General features: G+C 45.4%; 1 protein-coding gene across 1 annotated transcript in view; it reads left to right on the top strand.

Annotated features, from left to right (window-relative positions):
* itga1 (integrin, alpha 1) overlaps positions 1 to 18,543 on the top strand; it is a 296,244-nt gene that overhangs the window by 261,381 nt on the left and 16,320 nt on the right. The window contains exons 27-30 of the mRNA XM_085965982.1: positions 7,109 to 7,219; positions 7,992 to 8,099; positions 10,987 to 11,082; positions 14,035 to 14,148. Coding sequence (XP_085822108.1) covers positions 7,109 to 7,219; positions 7,992 to 8,099; positions 10,987 to 11,082; positions 14,035 to 14,148 — 429 coding nt within the window. The remainder of the gene's footprint in view (positions 1 to 7,108; positions 7,220 to 7,991; positions 8,100 to 10,986; positions 11,083 to 14,034; positions 14,149 to 18,543) is intronic.

The following is an 18,543-nucleotide window of genomic DNA, read 5'->3' as shown; positions in this document are numbered from 1 at the left end:
CTTCCTAAGCCACTGGAATGCACTGGAAGGTTAGTGGAATTTTGCCCGTGTTATTTCTATTGTGTAAAGGAATTAAGTTAAGTCAACATTACTAATCATATCCAAATATGGCTGTACCAAAGGTGCCACCTATGAGGCCTTCTGGCTCATTACACTACAAAAACTATAAGGAGTGGATAATTTATGACTTCTCTTAGGTTTGGGCCAACTTCACCTAAAAATCATAGACTTGAATAGCATAAGCAGTAATTCAATTTCCATTACAAGGAAAACACAGTAGTGCACAGGAAATGTTTCCCTAGCCTGCATTATCGGAAGCTCCTAGATTCAGGCCTCAGTATCCTCACATGCAAGCCTTCGGCCTCTTATTGGGCCTGGCCCTCAAGTCCGACTACAACTTCAGCCTCTGACTTCTATCTTTGATCTTCCTGTAATCCTCAGTGTCTGCGGGTAATTTAACAGACCTGCCTAGTCCCTGCCTCTGCCTTGTGAAGTATACTCGAACCTATATATCCGGCCTAACTGCCCCTGTTCTGGCTTCAGAGCATTTGCAACACTTTAGTTCTAAGCCTTGTCTTTGACTTTGGTCTCTTTTTCTCATCTTTTTTTACCTGGTGCTAATTTTTAGGGAAACAAAACTAGATCAGAGGTTTTTATCCTGCATATATTCCTGATCAATGTGTTGATCGTTTATGTTGCTGCTCACCCTTTGGATAAGTAGGCCACAAAGGCTTCTACATGCCATCCTAGAAAACTAATAAAAGCTGACTAATAATTTCAAAAAAGCTAATACACAATAGCCGATAACTCAGAAATGGCCCAAATGTGTAAAATAATAAGTCGTTACCTGAAACTATCAGTGGGACACGGATTTTTCATAAAACTTGAAACTGCAAGTAATCCCAAAACTTCAACACTTTTTCGATGAAGTAACAGAGAGGATTGATGAAGGGAATGCAATGGGTGTTGCCACCTGGACTTTTGGAAGGCATTTGACAAAGTGCCACATAGAAGGCTGGTTAACAAAATTGAGGCTCATGGAATAGGTGGGTCAGTGTCAGCTTGGATAAGGAATTGGTTTAAGGACGGAAAACAGCGAGTTGTGGTAAATGGCTGTTTTTCAGACTGGAGGATGGTAGACCGAGGCGTTCTCCAAGGGTCTGTGCTGGGGCCACTGCTTTTTTTGATATATATAAATGACCTGGATATTGGACTACAGAGTAGAATTTCTAAATTTGCCAATGACACCAAACTTGGGGGTGTGGCAGACAGTGAGGATGGTACCAATCGACTGTAACAGGACATAGAAAGGCTAGCAGAATGGGCAGATAAGTGGCAGATGGAAGTTAATACAGAGAAGTGTGAGGTGATGCATTTTGGCAGAAGGAACAGGAAGAGTCAATATACACTTAATGCACAGTTTTAAAGAGTGTGCAGGGACAGAGGGACCTGGGAGTTAATGTGCATAGGTCCCTGAAGGTGGCAGGACATATTGAGAGAGTGGTTAGCAAAGCATATGGAATCTTGGGCTTCATAAATAGAGGTATTGGGGGTGATTTTCATTCAGAAGTCGGGATGGAGGCGGGACTACAACTTTCAGGGTTGTAGTCCCGCCTCCATCGAGATGCGGCCAATCCACGTGATTTTAACTTGATTGACCTTGTTGAGCCCACCCAGCGGGCTCAGCAGGCCAATTAAGGGCCACCCAGCAACAGGTGACGTCATAGACTGAAATTTCATCTGTCAAGACGTTTTGACAGATGAAATATCAGCGTTTCACAGCTGTTTGAAGCTGTCAAACACTGACAGTCTTACTTCTAACATGAGTCCTTCTCCACAGACTCAGTTAGAAATCTCTCCTGCACAGAAAGCTGCAGGCTGTCACTTTTGACAGTTCGCAGCCATTCTGCTTTCTGTGCCGGTAAGATGAGGGACTCCCCGAACCTAAAGGAAGGAAGGCTGAAAACGTAAGAAAATGTATGTAAAACTTATTTAATCACTTTAGACACACCAAACACACTTACCTTTGCACTCATGCACACATCACTTACCTGAACACCGACATCTCGACCCCTCCAAGCCCTTCAACCCGACGGCCCGACTCCTCCAAATTGGCGTGGTTTGGAGCCGTCAGGATTCCCACAGTTCAAGCTTAAAAATAGGGATTAGGCTAAAAACTGCCTGTTAACTACCTGTTAACAGGCAGTTAATTGGCACTAATCCCGTCCCGCCTTGGGTAAGCGGGTCCCAGTGCTGGGTGGGTACCCGTCTCCTTTGAAATTGGTATGGAGGCGGGTTGGGGGCGGGATGGGGTCAGGACCCCCGATTTTGGGAATTTAATCCCCTGCACGCCTCCAATCCCGACTCCGTGGCTCAATGAAAATCGAGGCCATTGTGTACAAAAGCAGAGAAGTTATGCTGAGCCTTTATAAAGCGCTAGTAAGGCCACAACTGGAGTGTTGCGCCCAGTTCTGGTCACCGCACTTTAGGAAGGATGTGAAGACCCTTGAGAGGGTGCAGAGGAGATTCACCAGAATGGTTCCGGGGATGGGGGATCTTAGCTACAAGGACAGATTGGAGAAGCTGGATTTGTTTTCATTAGAGCAAAGGAGGTTGAGGGGTGATTTGATAGAGGTGTACAAGATTATGACGGGTTTGGATAGGCTAGATGGGGAAAGGCTGTTCCCACTAGTTGATGGTACAAGGACTAGGGGACACAGATTTAAGGTTTTGGGCAAGAGATATAGGGGGGACGTGAGGAAAAACTTTTTTACACAGCGAGTGGTGAGGACCTGGAACTTGCTGCCGACGGAAGTGGTGGAAGCGGAGACACTCAGTGGGTGGAATCTTATCTTCCAGGCTGAGTTTGAGACGGGACTGCTAGTTTTCGGCTTCCAGTCCCGCCCTCAGCGACGTCTGATGAACTGACGCTTGCCAACCAATTAAGGGAAAGCCAGTGTCAGATGACGTCAGTTGATGACGTTTCATCTGCCGGTTTTCTTAAAACACTTGTTTGACAGATGAATTGTCAGAGTTTGACAGCATTGAGATGCTGTCAAACACTGACAATCACTGTCCAAAGGTGAGTCCTTGCACTCAGGCTCTCCAATTACTCTCTCCTTAGGATAAAACAGATGGCAGCTGCAGCTGAGATTACAGAAGCAATCTGTCACTTCTCCCGATGAGATGAGGCTACACAAACACTTCACAGCTTGTCACCTGCAGAAACATCTAACCACATTAAAAATTACTTTCACAACATTTTCTTACCACTGACATGCACCATTGTCCCATTGAATCCTTTAAACCACTTCTGCAGTTGTCATCTATACACAAAAATTACAGTAGACCCACATCACACCTCACTTACCCATCGGGGTTTCCCGATGTCAGGAAGCCCACAGCAACAGTCGAAAAATTGGAAAAAGCCTCTTAACTACCTGTTAACTACCTGTTAACAGGCAGTTAAGTGGCTGTAATTCTCTTCCCGCCTCTAGGAGCCGGGACCCTGCGCAAATCGGGGACCTGACTCCCGGGAAGATTGGTTGGAGATGGGTTGGGTGCGGGTTTGGGACCGCCTCCAGACCCGCCTCCTCAGGGCTGGTAAAATCCAGCCCATGGCCAGGATTTTCATTGGGCCGTGGAGGCGGGATTGGAGGCATGTGGGGGGTTAAAATCTCAAAATTGGAGGGCATGAACCCATCCCGGCCCCAACCCGCCTCCATGCCAGTTTCAAAGGAGGCGGATACCCGACCTGTGCTAGGAGGTCATTCATCCTGTCGAGCCTGTGCCGGCTCTCTGCAAGAGCACTTCAGCTAGTCCCACTCTCCCGCCCTTTCCCCATAGTCCTGCAATTTTCTTTCCTTCAGGTACTTATCTAATTTCCTTTTGAAAGCCACAATTGAGTCTGTCTCCACCACCCTTTCAGGCAGTGCATCCAGATCATAACCACTCGCTGCGTAAAAATGTTTTTCCTCATGTCGCCTTTGGATCTGTTGGGGAGGGTTTAAACTAATTTGGCAGGGGGGTGGGCACCAAGATGTAGCATTAGAAAGGAGAAACAAGGTGCACAAAAGAGTGGGAGATACTGATAACACTAGAGTAAGAGATAGTACAGTATTAGGTGGGGTCAGAATAAGAGAAAATACAAGAAGGTCTAAGATAGGTTTACAGTGCATATATGTAAATGCATAAAGCGTGGTAAATAAGGTTGGTGAGCTGTAGGTGTAAATAGCCACATGGGAATATGATATCATGGCGATAACAAAGACCTGGCTCAAAAAGACAGGATTGGGTACTAAATATTCCTGGATATAAGGTGTTCAGGAAAGAAAGGGAAGGAAAGAAAGGAGGTGGGGTGGCAGTATTGATTATGGAGAATATTACAGTGCAGGAGAGAGAGGGTGTCCTGTTGGGGTCAAAGACAGAATCTATTTGGTTAGAGTTAAGAAACAATAGGGGTGCCATTACACTACTAGGTGTATTCTACAAGCCACCTACTAGTGGGAAGGATATAGAGGAACAAAGTTGCAGGGAAATTACAGAGAGGTGCAAGAACTATAGAGTAGTGATAATGGGGGACTTCAATTATCCTAATATAGACTGGGATAGTAATAGTGTAAAGGGCAGAGAGGGGGAAGAATTTCTGAAGTGTGTTCAGGAGAACTTTCTTGATCAGTACATTTCCAGCCCAACAAGGAAGAAGGCATTGCTGGATCTGGTTCTGGGGAATGAGGTGGGTCAGGTGGATCAAGTTTCAGTAGGGGAACATTTAGGAAACAGTGATCACAGTATCATAAGGTTTAGGTTAGCTAAGGAAAAGAACAGGGAGCAATCTAGAGTAAAAATAGTTAATTGGAGGAGGGCCAATATCAAGTGAGTTGAGAACGGACCTGGTCTGGGTAAATTGGAATTAAAGATTGACAGGCAAAACTGTAAAATAAGAATGAGAATAAAGGAGTTGTACAGATTTCAATATTACTTTACAGGGACCAGTTTCTTCCACTGGAAACTTAACCCCAGATATTTCAGCAGTTCTCACTTCACCCACACCACTGTTGAAACCCTGATCCATGCTTATGTTATCTCAAGACTCAATTTCTCTGACATCTTTCTCACTGACCTCCCTAGCACCACCCTACTCAAAATCCAATTCATCCAAACTACATCTGCCACTTATCGGCACCTTTTTCCTACCCTCTTTATATCTTCCTGTAACCTCTTGCATTCTTCCTAGTTTTAGTCCTCCTAGTTTTATATCTATCCCTTCATGTCTAAGGCCAGATCATTTATATACACGAAGAACAAAACTGGTCCTAACATCAATCTCTGGGCAACTCACTAGCCAGCACTGGTCAGTCTGAGTAACAAACATTTACCACAACCCTTTGATGTATACAGTTCACTTCAGTGGAAAGTTTACCTTGTTTCCAGGAGTAGGATGTGTAGATTATGACGTAAATCTGTCCCACCTAGTGTGGAAACCACGTGACACAGCTATGTATTTCCATTGGAACTAAAAGAAAGAACAGACTTGTATTTATATATTGCCTTTCATGTCCTCCATGTCTCAAAGTGCTTCACAGCCAATGAATTGCTTTTGAAATGTCATCAGTGTTCGTTTATAAGCAAACACGGCAATCAGGCTGCCTGCAACAAACTCCCACAAAAAGCAATGAGACAAATGACCAGTTAACTTCATTACTTCTTCAAAAAAAGTTCCATGGGATCTTATGTCTACCTGAACAGGTCTCGGTTTAATATCTCATTCAAAAAATGGCACTTCCTACAATGTCACATTCTCTGAAGTACTGCACTGTAGTGTTAGCCTAGGATATGTGCTCAAGCCCCCTTTGCCCCCAGTACTACCATCAAATAGCTCCAGGAAAGGTGCAGCTTAGCTTAAGATGCTGTGATGGTTAACTGAATTTCCCTCTTCCCTCCCCGACCTTGCTGCGATGCGCCTTCCACCTGTCACCCCAGCACCACCATGATCCCATCTCAGCTTCCTCTGTCAGGACTCATTAAACATAGTAATTGGGCTGCTGGCACCTGAGCAATATCTGGGTGGTGCTACAGTGGGATGGCTTCTGCAGTACCAAAAGAGATAGAAGCTGCATTAAAGAGGCAGAAGACCTACAAAGACTGCAACAAATTTCCCACTAAAGGTCTCATCCAAGATCAAGGTACCAAGGCCATCAGCAGGTAATTTTAGGGAGGGGCAAAATGGAGAAACTGGAGGCTGCTACAAAGCCCTCTTCCTCCATCAGAGGACTTCTGGACAGTTCTGTGACTACCCCAGCAACTATCACTGTGCAAATAAAGTGGGATGGGTTCATGGTAGGAAAGGAATGGCCAGTGGCAGTCCTGTTGGTGGGATGGAAATCTATGTGAAGGGGGTGAGGTGGTGGTAAGCCATGCCATCCAGACTTGTCCCCTTTTCGACCACTATCCCGCCTGGAGGAAAGTTCAGCCCAATGTGTCTGAATGATTAACTTACTCCATTCAAACAGCGTAATATTTCCATTCTCACATTGTCTATTGTGTTCATGATTAAGATTGTATAATATGTTTTATTGTTGTATATTTATATTCAGTGGGAACTAGATTGAAACCTCCCATACTTATTTTGCCCACAACTGTCCAAGAAAGAAGACATTTCCTTACATCTGTTCAAATTGGATTCAAACCTAAATCCTAGTAGAAGGACAGTGTTGTAAGCCACTGTGCTACCCAATCCTACAGTCTTGGCCAGACTCTTCCGCCTGTGTACTCACCAGCCCACAATTCCCCCACCCTATTTATTTTAATAGACAGCAAAATTACATGCACAGCAGAAAACCTCAGCCATTAACTCAATCCTTTAATGCAATAATTGTGATTTCACAACATTCTGATACAGCGTACCATCGTACTGTGAGCTACAGTCTTAGGTATATGATTATTGTTTTACGTGTAATTCAGTGATTTCACTATGATAGAATTATTGTTGCCTCCCATGGGGTTTTTAGTCAGTTCTGAATGTGTCTGTATTAACCTACATTAACTTATGAATGTGGTCTTTGCTATTTCAAAACTTATTTCAATTTATTTCCTTTCCAAATGACAGAATAATTTAGTCAGGTGTCATGACTCACAATTCATGGATCCGCTGAAAATACGTACTAAAAACCCTCACAAACCATCCCCAGAAGAGGAGCATCTCATAAACACCATTGGGGTAATTACAGTCTTGTCAGATTTTGCGTATACATGGAAACTAGAACAGAGTACAGCAGTGTATTGGTTCCAGTACTAGACTAACAACCCAGAGGTTGTGAGTTCAAATCCTGCCATGGCAAGCTGTGAAATTGAATTCAATAAATCTTATAATTTGTGGGCTGCTAACAGGGAAAAAATGACCACAAAATCAGATTTTAGTAAAACCCTAATTGGTTCATTAATGCCATTTAGGGAAGAGAACCTGGTGCCCCTACTCCGTCTGATTACACTCCCACAATACATGTTTTTTTCATTCTTGGGATGTGCACATCGCTGGCAAGGCCAGCATTTATTGCCTTCCCTAGTTGCCTCTGAGGTGGTGATGTTGGATGTTCTTCTTGAGCTACTGCAGTGCATGTAGTGAAGGTGCTCCCACAATGCTGTTAGGTAGGGAATACCAGGGTTTACTCTTAATGCCCATTGAGGTGGCCTAGCTAGCAATTCAGCTGTAAAAACAATCACTGAAGAAGAAGGTCACCTCCACCTACTCAGGCAACTATAGATGTGACTTTGTCAGCAATACCCATATCCTGAGAATAGATTTTTTTTTAATACAGATTGGGAGCATTGATGTAACAATTTTAATTCCAGGTAACTTTACATTATTAAGAACAGAAAGTTATATTTCTACATGCTTCTATTTCCTATAGGTAAATACACTGAAAAATAGATATTCACTGACAAACAATCACCAAGCAATTGACAGTAACCTTTTCAACATTTCCTAACAGATTTGTGAAAATACTGCAGGATGTGCCTACTTCTTCTGCACTATATACCCATCGAGTTTGGTCCAATTTAATATGTCATTAAGAATATGGAAACCTTCTTTTATTAAAGTAAGTGAAATGCATCAAAGTTTGCATAAATAAAAATAATATAATTCATGCTCCTGTCAATATTGCCATTTCTGTCTTTATTTTATATTTAGAAACATAGAAACATAGAAGATAGGAGCAGGAGTAGGCCATTCGGCCCCTCGAGCCTGTTCCGCCTTTTAATGAGATCATGGCTGATCATCCAAATTCAGTACCCTGTCCCTGCTTTCTCCCCATATCCCTTGATCCCTTTAGCCTTAAGAAATATATCTAACTCCTTCTTGAATATATTTAATAAGTTGGCCTCAACTGCCTTCTGTGGTAGAGAATTCCACAGGTTCACCACTCTCTGGGTGAAGAAATTCCTCCTCATTTCTGTCCTAAATGGCTTACCCCTTATCTTTAGACTGTGACCCCCAGTTCTGGACTCCCCCGCCATCGGGAACATCCTTCCTGCATCTAGTCTGTCTAGTCCTGTTAGAATTTTATAAGTTTCAATGAGATCCCCTCTCATTCTTCTAAACTCTAGCGAATATAAGCCCAATTGACTCAATCTCTCTTCATACGTCATTCCTGCCATCCCAGGTATCAGTCTGGTGAATCTTCGCTGCACTCCCTCCATGGCAAGAACATCCTTCCTCAGATAAGGTGACCAAAACTGCACACAATACTCAAGATGTGGTCTCACCAAGGCCCTGTACAACTGCAGCAAGACATCCTTGCTCCTGTACTCGAATGCTCTCGCTATGAAGGCCAACATACCATTTGCCTTCTTAACCGCCTGCTGCACCTGCATGCTTACCTTCAGCGATTGGTGCACAAGGACACCCAGGTCTCGTTGCACTTCCCCTTTTCCCAATCTATTGCCATTCAGATAATAATCGGCCTTCCTGTTTTTGCCACCGAAGTGGATATCCTCGCATTTATCCACATTATACTGCATTTGCCATGCATCTGCCCAATCACCCAACCTGTCCAAATCATACTGGTGTTTCTCTGCATCCTCCTCACAGCACACACACCCACCCAGCTTTATGCCATCTGCAAACTTGGAAATATTACATCTAGTTCCCTCGTCTAGATCATTAATATATATTGTGAATAGCTGGGGTCCTAGCACCGATCCCTGCGGTACCCCACTAGTCACTGCCTGCCACTCCGAAAAAGACCCGTTTATCCAACTCTTTGCTTCCTGTCTGCCAACCAGTTCTCTATCCAAGTCAGTACCTTACCCCCAATCCCATGTGCTTTAACTTTGCACACCAATCTCTTATTTCTCTTACTTTTCTGTTTCCTTTAGATTCTCTCATCACAGCCTCTTATGGTTAAACTTTTTCCTTCAGGAGGAAGTTCTCTCCATGGGAGTCAGCAGTGCTACTCACTGGTTTGTTAAAGGTTTTTTTTCTTCAGGGCAGGACTGCTCTTCCCTAGCTAAGCTCCTTTTCTCCATCTAAGCTCAAAGATGAAGCACTCTGTTCTAAGCAGTTCTCTCTTGTAACAATCAGAATCAAATCAAATCCATAACACAAAATAACCTAAACTGGGGAAATTCAAGTTAATTCCAAATTTGGCCCAGTTTAATCATTTTGCTTCTAAATAACATGATGAGCTAAGTTTCCGGTCCCATATCCTCTCCATCACTAAAACCGCCTAATTCCACCTCTGTAATATTGCCCACCTCTACCCTTGCCTTAATCCATCTGCTGCCAAAACCCTCATCCACGCCTTTGTCACCTCTAGAATCGAGTATTCAATGCTCTCCTGGCCAGCCTCTCATCCTTCATAAACCAGCTCATCCAAAACTCTGCTGTCCGGATCGTAACCTACACTAAGTCTAACTCACCCATCACCCCTGTGCTCACTGACTTACATTGGCTCTCAGTCCCCACAATGCCTCCAATTTAAAATTCTCATCTTCATCTTAAAGTCCCTTCAAGGCCTTGACCCTCCATATCTCTAATCTCCTCCAGCCCTACAACCTTCCTCCAACTCTGGCCTCTTGTGCACCAATCACTCTCTTCACTCCAGCACAAGCCCTAGGTTCTGGAATTCTGTCCCTAAACCTCTCCAGCTCTCTCCCTTCATTTAAAAACTTCCCTAAAACTTATTTCTTTGACCAAGCTTTTAGTCACTCCTCTTAATATCTCCTTCTTTGGCCCAGTGTCAATTTAAGTCTGATTATGCTTCTGTGAAGCACCTTGGGATGTTTTCCTACCTTGATGGTGCTATATAAATGCAAGTTGTTGTTATTGTTGATAATGCCAAGGATATATAGATATAAATGCCTTCTGCTGGTCTATGTATAGCACCATATATCCCCACAGTAATATTATGTGATGAGTTCCGAGACTGAATTACAGAGATGAGGGTTGGTAGGATTTTTTCAAATGGCAGCCCAGTGGAGCATCCAGTCCCTGATAGCAGTGGTAGAATCACTAAATGAAGGACAGTATACAACATTGTAGTGATAATAGTGGTTCTGCTAAATTCTTAGTAGTTCAGTGGAAAGGGTAATAAACAGATTCATGGTAGTGATGCATTCCTTCAATCTTTACGCTAAACTTAAAATAGTAGTGGTTTCAGGTACAAGTAAAACTGTTCTACTACCTAGTTACGAAGCCCAGTTTAACATTAAGGTTTTGGCTTCAGTCTTCGATGCCCTGAATGCAAACATGAGCCCATAATTAAAATGAGGCCAGATTCTAACCCCTATAATCTAGTTTGCATCTGGTGAAATCACAGAGTCAGCATTTTACTGTTAGAATTGTGTGGCTGCTCAGGTCTCACTAAGTAGCAATTGTATGTTGTGCAATGGTCTTTATAAAGGCCACCGAACAAAGCGGCCAAACTATAACTGGAATGTATTTGATTATTCTGAGACATAATCAATTTATTTTTGTTATTACAGGCAAATTTTAATTCAATAAGTTTAATTATAACTGCTACACTCACAATTGAAGAATCACCACTAGTAGTACTGAACAAAGCAATGGAAAGAAGGATTGTGAGTAGTTATCGCCTTACTTTATTTATCATTACCTATGGCCTCTCAGGTTTAGGGTTTTGACACCAGTTGGCTCTCATTAAAGACCTACTCATCCATTGTAACCTCAGGAAAGGAGCTACAAAAACCCCAAGGAAATGGCGTCAACAGTGTTGACATTTTCCCTGGGTTTCTGCAGCTATTCCACTGAAGTTATGGTGGATGAGTGGGCAAATCCCTGTGGAAATTCCGCCGTGGATACAGGGAGCTAAGATGGAGATTGAAATCAGTGAGTATGAGGAGGCATTCAGTCAAAGCCAGGATGTCAACAAAATCATCCACAATAAGGTCGTGGATGGCTAGGGCCTTGTTCATGAGTGAACGGATGTTACGGAGGGAACTGCAGAGACGGACAGTGATTGATCTGCCGCCAGAGTCCAAGGTGTGTGGAGTGAGCAGAATGGGAAGGAGGATTGACAAGGTTAACTGCCAGTGAGCACACTGGGTGTGAAGGTTGGCGAAAGAGGGGTATGGGGCAGTTGGGGTTACTGCTCTTAAACAGACAGCAATGGGTTTCAAAATGGGGTCTTTGTAGAATGCTAAAAGAAGCACAGAAGGTAGTTGTGGGCTTGTTCAAAGGGGATTCAAGCCTGGATCGTGGCAGGATAATATAAAGGATGAAGAGCAGTGATGGGCTGAGATAGGGATGGCAGGAGAGGCAAATTACCTGAGAGAGGAGAAATGAAAGGTGGCATAGCTGGGAGTGGAGAGAAGACAGACGTGCCTGAGAGAGGCCAAGAAAGGGAGATAGAAGTAATGAGCTTGGGTTGGGGAGGCGGCCAAAATGCATATGCAAATAGGAACAAAAGGAATTCAAGCCACTACTGTTGCATATGGAGCTGATGGTTTCCACTAGCTGAAATGAGTGGAAAAAATCTTATCCTTGATGGTACAAAAGCCCTATTGGAAAATTGGGCTTTTCAACACTGTCGGAGGATGTTGTTCCCTGGTGCAGATGAGGAATACTGTGGAAGGGACGTGCCAGTACATCAGAAGGATAATTATACACTCATTGCAACATTGCAGAGTAGTTCTTTATTAGCATAAAATGTACTACTGTTATTAATAGCAAGGAGAAGTCAGTCACATAAGCTCTGATTTGATGTTGGGGTGGATGTCATGGGGACAGGGTCAAGGTAATCAGCAAACCGTTCTGACCTTGACCCGGGAGATAGGTCCTCATCAGTCTTCGACCCTATGTTGGCAGGAAGCGGCAGCTGGCCAGCGGGCAGGAACCAGATGTCGTACAGTGTTCTTCTGTACTCCCACTAACATCTATAATGAGCACCTTCATAATAACTGCTGGGAAGTATTAGCATCATAGATTCAGGCCCATGTCACTCCCACACTGTCATCTTTCACTCTTGTGATTAATTGTCTCCGCTCTGAGTAATCGCTCATGTTCCTGAATAAACAGTTCTCTGTGCAAACTCTCCTACCCATGTCCATGTTAAACCTTGCCATTTCTAGTGGCCACCCTACTCAAGGCTATCTCTGACTACTGTTCCAGACATTTTTTACCTCCAACCCACACCACTTCACCCCCGCAACCCCCACCCTGCTGGGCATAACCCCCCTGCAGAGCCAGGGGAGCACATCTAAATTATGCAAAGTGGCCAGATGCTAGAAAATTGCCTGGGGCCAAGAGTGCATCCTTCTTGTTGGCTGAAATCCTGCCCTGCCAAGTATATAATGAGATTGTGCTATAATGGAAAAACTAGGCCTTCATTTCCAAGCAAACATTTTGACTTTTAATGAATGCAGGACCTCAATTTGAGTGTGATGTTTAGAGCTTCTATTTAAAACTAAGTGAATACAAGAGAAACCATGGACAAAAATTCCACTTCTGCCACAAAGAACAACAACATTCTATAGCCAGGAACAGAGACTCAAAGCTCAGAAAGGGAAAGTTCACTAGATGTTTTCATTTCACCACTTCGAATGTGAACAGCGGACAACACGGAGACAGTGGAAACAAATTCAGGAGACAGGTAGATAATTATTTAGTGGAAGATACGATTAAGGGGTATAAGACATAGGGGGGGAAATTTGTTAACATCGCCTGGGTGCTAAATTTAGCGCCTGGTGAAAAATAGCACCAGCGATCGGTAACTTCAGTTTTAGTGCCCCAAGAGGAAGGTGGAATGCTCCACTTCCTTCTTAGAGCGCTAACCCCGAATATTGGGGTGGTGCGTTCTGCAGCGCTACGCATTGAGCCACGTAGCACTGCCACATGGAAGGGCTCTTCCCCTCAATAAAGGGGAGGGCCCAAGCCCGCAACTCTACGGGGCCCTACCTGGACCACCGGGGAGCAGGGTGCCGTGCCGTGCCAGCAGCCTGGCGCTCAAGAGGAGATCACGGCACGGACCCTGCGTTGAAAGATGCAACGGGCCACAACAAGTAAGTCAGACGTATTTTTTCCCCTGTCCGCTACCTCCCCTTTCGTTAGCGCCCCGCAAGCCTCCTGCCGGTCCGTTCCCGCCCCCTGAATCGGTCGCTGTCAGCGCCCAGTGCAGATTCAGGGGGAGCAGTCCAATTTTGCAGGTGGGGCGAAATCAGGGCACTGTGCACGGTGATGATGACATCACCTGCGCAGCGGAGTGGGGCGCTACCAGTTACCGCTACTGCTAAACTCCCGCTGAATTTAGCAGGAGTCGTTAGCGGCGCCGCACCCTGGCGAAAAGTCCTTTGCGCAAATGCACCAAATTTCTAGCCCATAGAATATAGGATGGTAATTTTGAACTGGCCACATGATTCTTATCTAGTTATAAAAGCCTAGCACCCTTCAATCTCATCTTTATTGAAATGATAAGGAAATATGTAGAACTGAACACTAAGGTTATTCATGATGTTTGGAACTCTTATCCTTAGCTTGGTTTACCCAAATGCTAATGCAATCCTTACAACTTGCAGGTGACTTTAACTGTGTCAAAAGAGTCCCACGGAGGTGTTCCAATCTGGGTGATTATACTGAGTGTTCTTGCTGGCCTGCTGCTTCTAGCACTTGTGATATTTGCACTGTGGAAGGTAAGTGCATCTTGTATTATACTTAAATTGCATTACAACCATCCCTTTACAGCAATTACAAAATGCAGAGTCCAGCCTCCCAACTAATTTTGCTCCCATCTGCCCCTCTTATCATCACTTCCCGTCATCTCGATATTCCACCTCAACATCCATCAAGCAAACCAAGCTTTGAAAGTCACTTTTGCAGTGCAGAGGTAAGCCATACCAAAAAACCCTCCTCTTTAGGAGTCATGCTCGGTCACACCCTGTCATATAGACAGCATCTCCAGAACCTTGGGAAGAAACTAAAGAGTAGGGTCAACTTGATCCAGAAACTCACCATGGGGAGCAGACGCTCAAACCCTCTGTATGGCAGCACTCGCCCTGATGTACTCTACAGTGGAGTACTGCTCTCCGGCATGGCTATCAAGTCCGCATGTCAAATCCATTGATGTCCAGCTGAATTCTACTATGAGAATTATCACCGGTAGGCTTATATCAACACCAACACATTGACTGCCTATGCTTGCAAACATCGCACTGCCACACCTACGCCGTGAATATGTAGTCTCCAGAGGATACAACCGCTGCACCAGCAAAGACATGCCAATCCAGGCCTCAGCACTGCACTGGAGTGTCAGCCTAGATTTATGTGCTCGAGTCCCTGGACTGGGACTTGAACTCACAACCTTCCTGACTCAGAGGCGAGTGTGCTACCCACTGAGCCACATCTGACACTACAGACCCCACCAGAGGGCCCCACATTACAACTTGGAGAATCAAACCTTCCTGGCAAACAGTGGACAACCAATAACTGCCTCAGAACCGGTCATGGTAGATGCTGCCACCTTCTCCATAGATGGAAGATTAAAGCATCCCCATCATGCGACTGTGGAGCCCCTAATCAGACCCTGGAGCATATCATTGAGCACTGCCCTCAGAGGAAATTCGCAGGCAGTCTACAAGATATCCACGCTGTTGCACTGGAAGCTTTGGCCTGGATATCTGACTTGGGTATTAGAGTGTTGGTGAAGTCTTGTCAAAATGTCCCAGAAAATCTCCCGATGTGTTTCAAAAGTCCTCTTCAAACCTCCAGCAGCAAATGAACAGTAAAAGGTGATATACCTTTAAGTAGCACCCAAAAACCTCAGCAATGATCTGTTAACTCCCCTTAAGCTGATCGCTGTTAGGAGAGAGCATTAGGTCAACCGTTATCCACCAGAATGCTGTGGAGTATCGTTAATGAGCGCTAGCAGGCAATTTAGGTGGTAAACAGCCCCTTAACCATCCTCCGATCCTAGCACTGGCTTCAGCTCCTTTGCCAAGATGGCGTCTTGTGCTAAACGCAGGCTAAACCGCCAATTCAACTCAAGACCCCATCTTGACCACCTCGGAAGCTCTTTAGCACCTGAAGATCCCCTCCCCAAGATTTACCACAGATGGTGGTGAGTATATGGAACAGATGGGCTAGGGAAAAAAAATGGAGGTACTTAGGGGGAGAAATTCATGGGGGAAAAATTCGGCATCGCCCGATTTGGGGCGCCATTATCGGCCATGCGCAAAGTTCAGCGCCTGGCGCTAATTATCGCCTCCGACAGCAAACTTGGCTTTTATCGCCCCTGGAGGTGATTGGAGCGTTAATCAGGCGCTTCACACCTGTCTTAAGGCGCAAACGCCGAGCAGGGAGGTGCTTCCTCAGAGTGCTGGCGAAGCAAGGAAGGGCAAGTCAAAATAAACCTGCAAAGTGCTGCTCAGTACCCAAAACTCCTTCACACAGCATTGAATCTCTCCAGAAGTCTCTCTCTCTCTCTTTCAGACTGCGTGGTGCAAAAATGTCACCGACAAAAAAAGGCAGGAAGCAGTCACCTTTAAATAGTGCTCCCCTAGTCCCTTTCTGACAGCATAACGCTCCCCTCAACCTGTCGTTGCTAGCGGCAGGCGGTAAGGCAGGGGGCGCCACGCAATATCTGGTCCGGGGCGCTAACGGGGCGTTGCACACTCAACTGACATCACAATCTGCCGGCGCAGTAGTGTTTAGCGCCGCCGCAGTAGTGTTTAGCGCCGCCGCAAAATGTCTAGTTAATTTCGCGAGCGGCACAAACATTGCTGCGCCCGGCCTCTAGTTGCTTTGCGCCCCAATTGGCGCCCTCTTAAGGCACTAGTGGGAGGCGCAAATAACTGAATTTTTCCCCCCATGTGTTTAGCACCACACGTTAGCGCCACGAGATGCCACTAAAGCGTCGGTCGGCGCACTACCACCAGCTGATGGTGGTTCCAGCGGCCCACGCCATTTCCATGTTGCCGGTAGCGCTGCCGCTAAACTTGATCGCCAGGGACATAGCAATCATGGAGATCATGACGTCAGTGAGTGTGCAACACTCATTTGATGCCCGATCTCCCAATTTCGTTTTGGCCATTGCAATTACATGCTGGAGAAAGCAATGACAGGTGGAGGTGGCATGCAGCAGCAGGAAGCCGGCTCCAGTGACGATATTTAAAGGGATCCTCACCAATCACTCACAGCTGACAGGGTTTTGCAGTTTGAGTGCCTGTGTGCTACTTCCTGCAACTACAACAGTTTTCTTTTGTTTTCTTTAGTTATTTCAAGGTTAGTTGGTATCCGGGAGTGTTCTGGCAAGTACAAAACTCCCTCATTATTTTTGAAAAGCTTCCAACTACAACACTTGCCAAATGACATGGCAGTCAACCTCACCCTCCAGCATCTACGGCGGAGGGAGCAGAGGCAGCGAGAAAGACAGGAACAAGTGCGCAGAGGGAGGAGGGCCATCAAGTCTCTCAACAGGAGGCCTTACCCACCTTCCAATAGCACTTCTCCGACCTTCAATTAAGCGAGAAGCAATGTATTAGGAGGCTCCGCATCACCAAGGAGGTGGTCACAGAACTCAGCCACCTCCTGCAACCAGATCTCCAGCCTCAGACCAGGCCGATCACAGCTCTCCCAGTGGCAGTCAAGGTCACCGTCACCCTCAATTTCTTCACCAGTAGATCCTTCCAGTCTGCAGCAGAAGACATAGCTAACATCTCCCAGTTCGCCATCCATTGCTGCATCCAGGAGGTCACTGAGGCTCTGTACACCAGGAGACGGGACTACATTGGCATCCCGATCACCAGAGAGAAGCAGGACGAGCATGCATGTGGCTTTACATAGAAACATAGAAGATAGGAGCAGGAGTAAGCCATTCGGCCCCTCGAGCCTGCTCCGCCATTCAATGAGATCATGGCTGATCATCCAAATTCAGTACCCTGTCCCTGCCTTCTCCCTATATCCCTTTAGCCTTAAGAAATATATCTAACTCCTTCTTGAATATATTTAATGACTTGGCCTCAACTGCCTTCTGTGGTAGAGAATTCCACAGGTTCACCACTCTTTGGGTGAAGAAATTCCTCCTCAGCTCTGTCCTAAATGGCTTACCCCTTATCCTTAGACTGTGACCCCTGGTTCTGGACTCCCCGGCCATCGTGAGCATCCTTCCTGCATCAAGTCTGTCTAGTCCTGTTAGAATTTTTTAAGTTTCAATGAGATCCCCTCTCATTCTTCTGAACTCCACGAGTATAAGCCCAATCGACCCAATCTCTCCTCATACGTCATTCCTGCCATCCCTGGTATCAGTCTGGTGAATCTTCGCTGCACTCCCTCCATGGCAAGAACATCCTGCCTCAGATAAGGCGACCAAAACTGCACACAATACTCAAGATGTGGTCTCACCAAGGCCCTGTACAACTGCAGCAAGACATCCTTGTTCCTGTACTCGAACCCTCTCGCTACGAAGGCCAACATACCATTTGCCTTCTTAACTGTCTGCTGCACCTGCATGCTTACCTTCAGCGACTGGTGCACAAGGACACCCAGGTCTCGTTGCACTTCCCCTTCTCCCAATCTATTGCTGTTCAGATAATAATCTGCCTACCTATTTTTGCCACCAAAGTGGATAACCTCGCATTTATCCACATTATACTGCATCTGCCATGCATCTGCCCAATCGCCCAACCTGTCCAAATCATACTGGAGTTTCTCGGCATCCTCCTCACAGCACACACGCCCACCCAGCTTTGTGTCATCTGCAAACTTATAGATATTACATCTAGTTCCCTAATCTAGATCATTAATATATATTGTGAATATCTGGGGTCCTAGGATCGATCCCTGCGGTACCCCACTAGTCACTGCCCGCCACTCGGAAAAGAACCCGTTTATTCCAACTCTTTGCTTACTGTCTGCCAACCAGTTCTCTATCCAATTCAGTACCTTACCCCCAATCCCATGTGCCTTAACTTTACACGCTAATCTCTTATGCGGGACCTTATCGAAGGCCTTCTGAAAGTCCAAATACACCACATCCACTGGTTCTCCCTTATCTATTTTACCAGTAACATCCTCAAAAAATTCCAGTAGAT

Source organism: Somniosus microcephalus, chromosome 2 (genome assembly GCF_052327205.1).
Source record: "Somniosus microcephalus isolate GS21.2 chromosome 2, FLI_Smic_1.0, whole genome shotgun sequence".
In the NCBI taxonomy this organism is placed as follows: domain Eukaryota; kingdom Metazoa; phylum Chordata; class Chondrichthyes; order Squaliformes; family Somniosidae; genus Somniosus; species Somniosus microcephalus.
The sequence above is the reverse complement of the archived record's forward strand: the minus strand, read 5'-3'. Positions and strand labels throughout refer to the sequence as shown.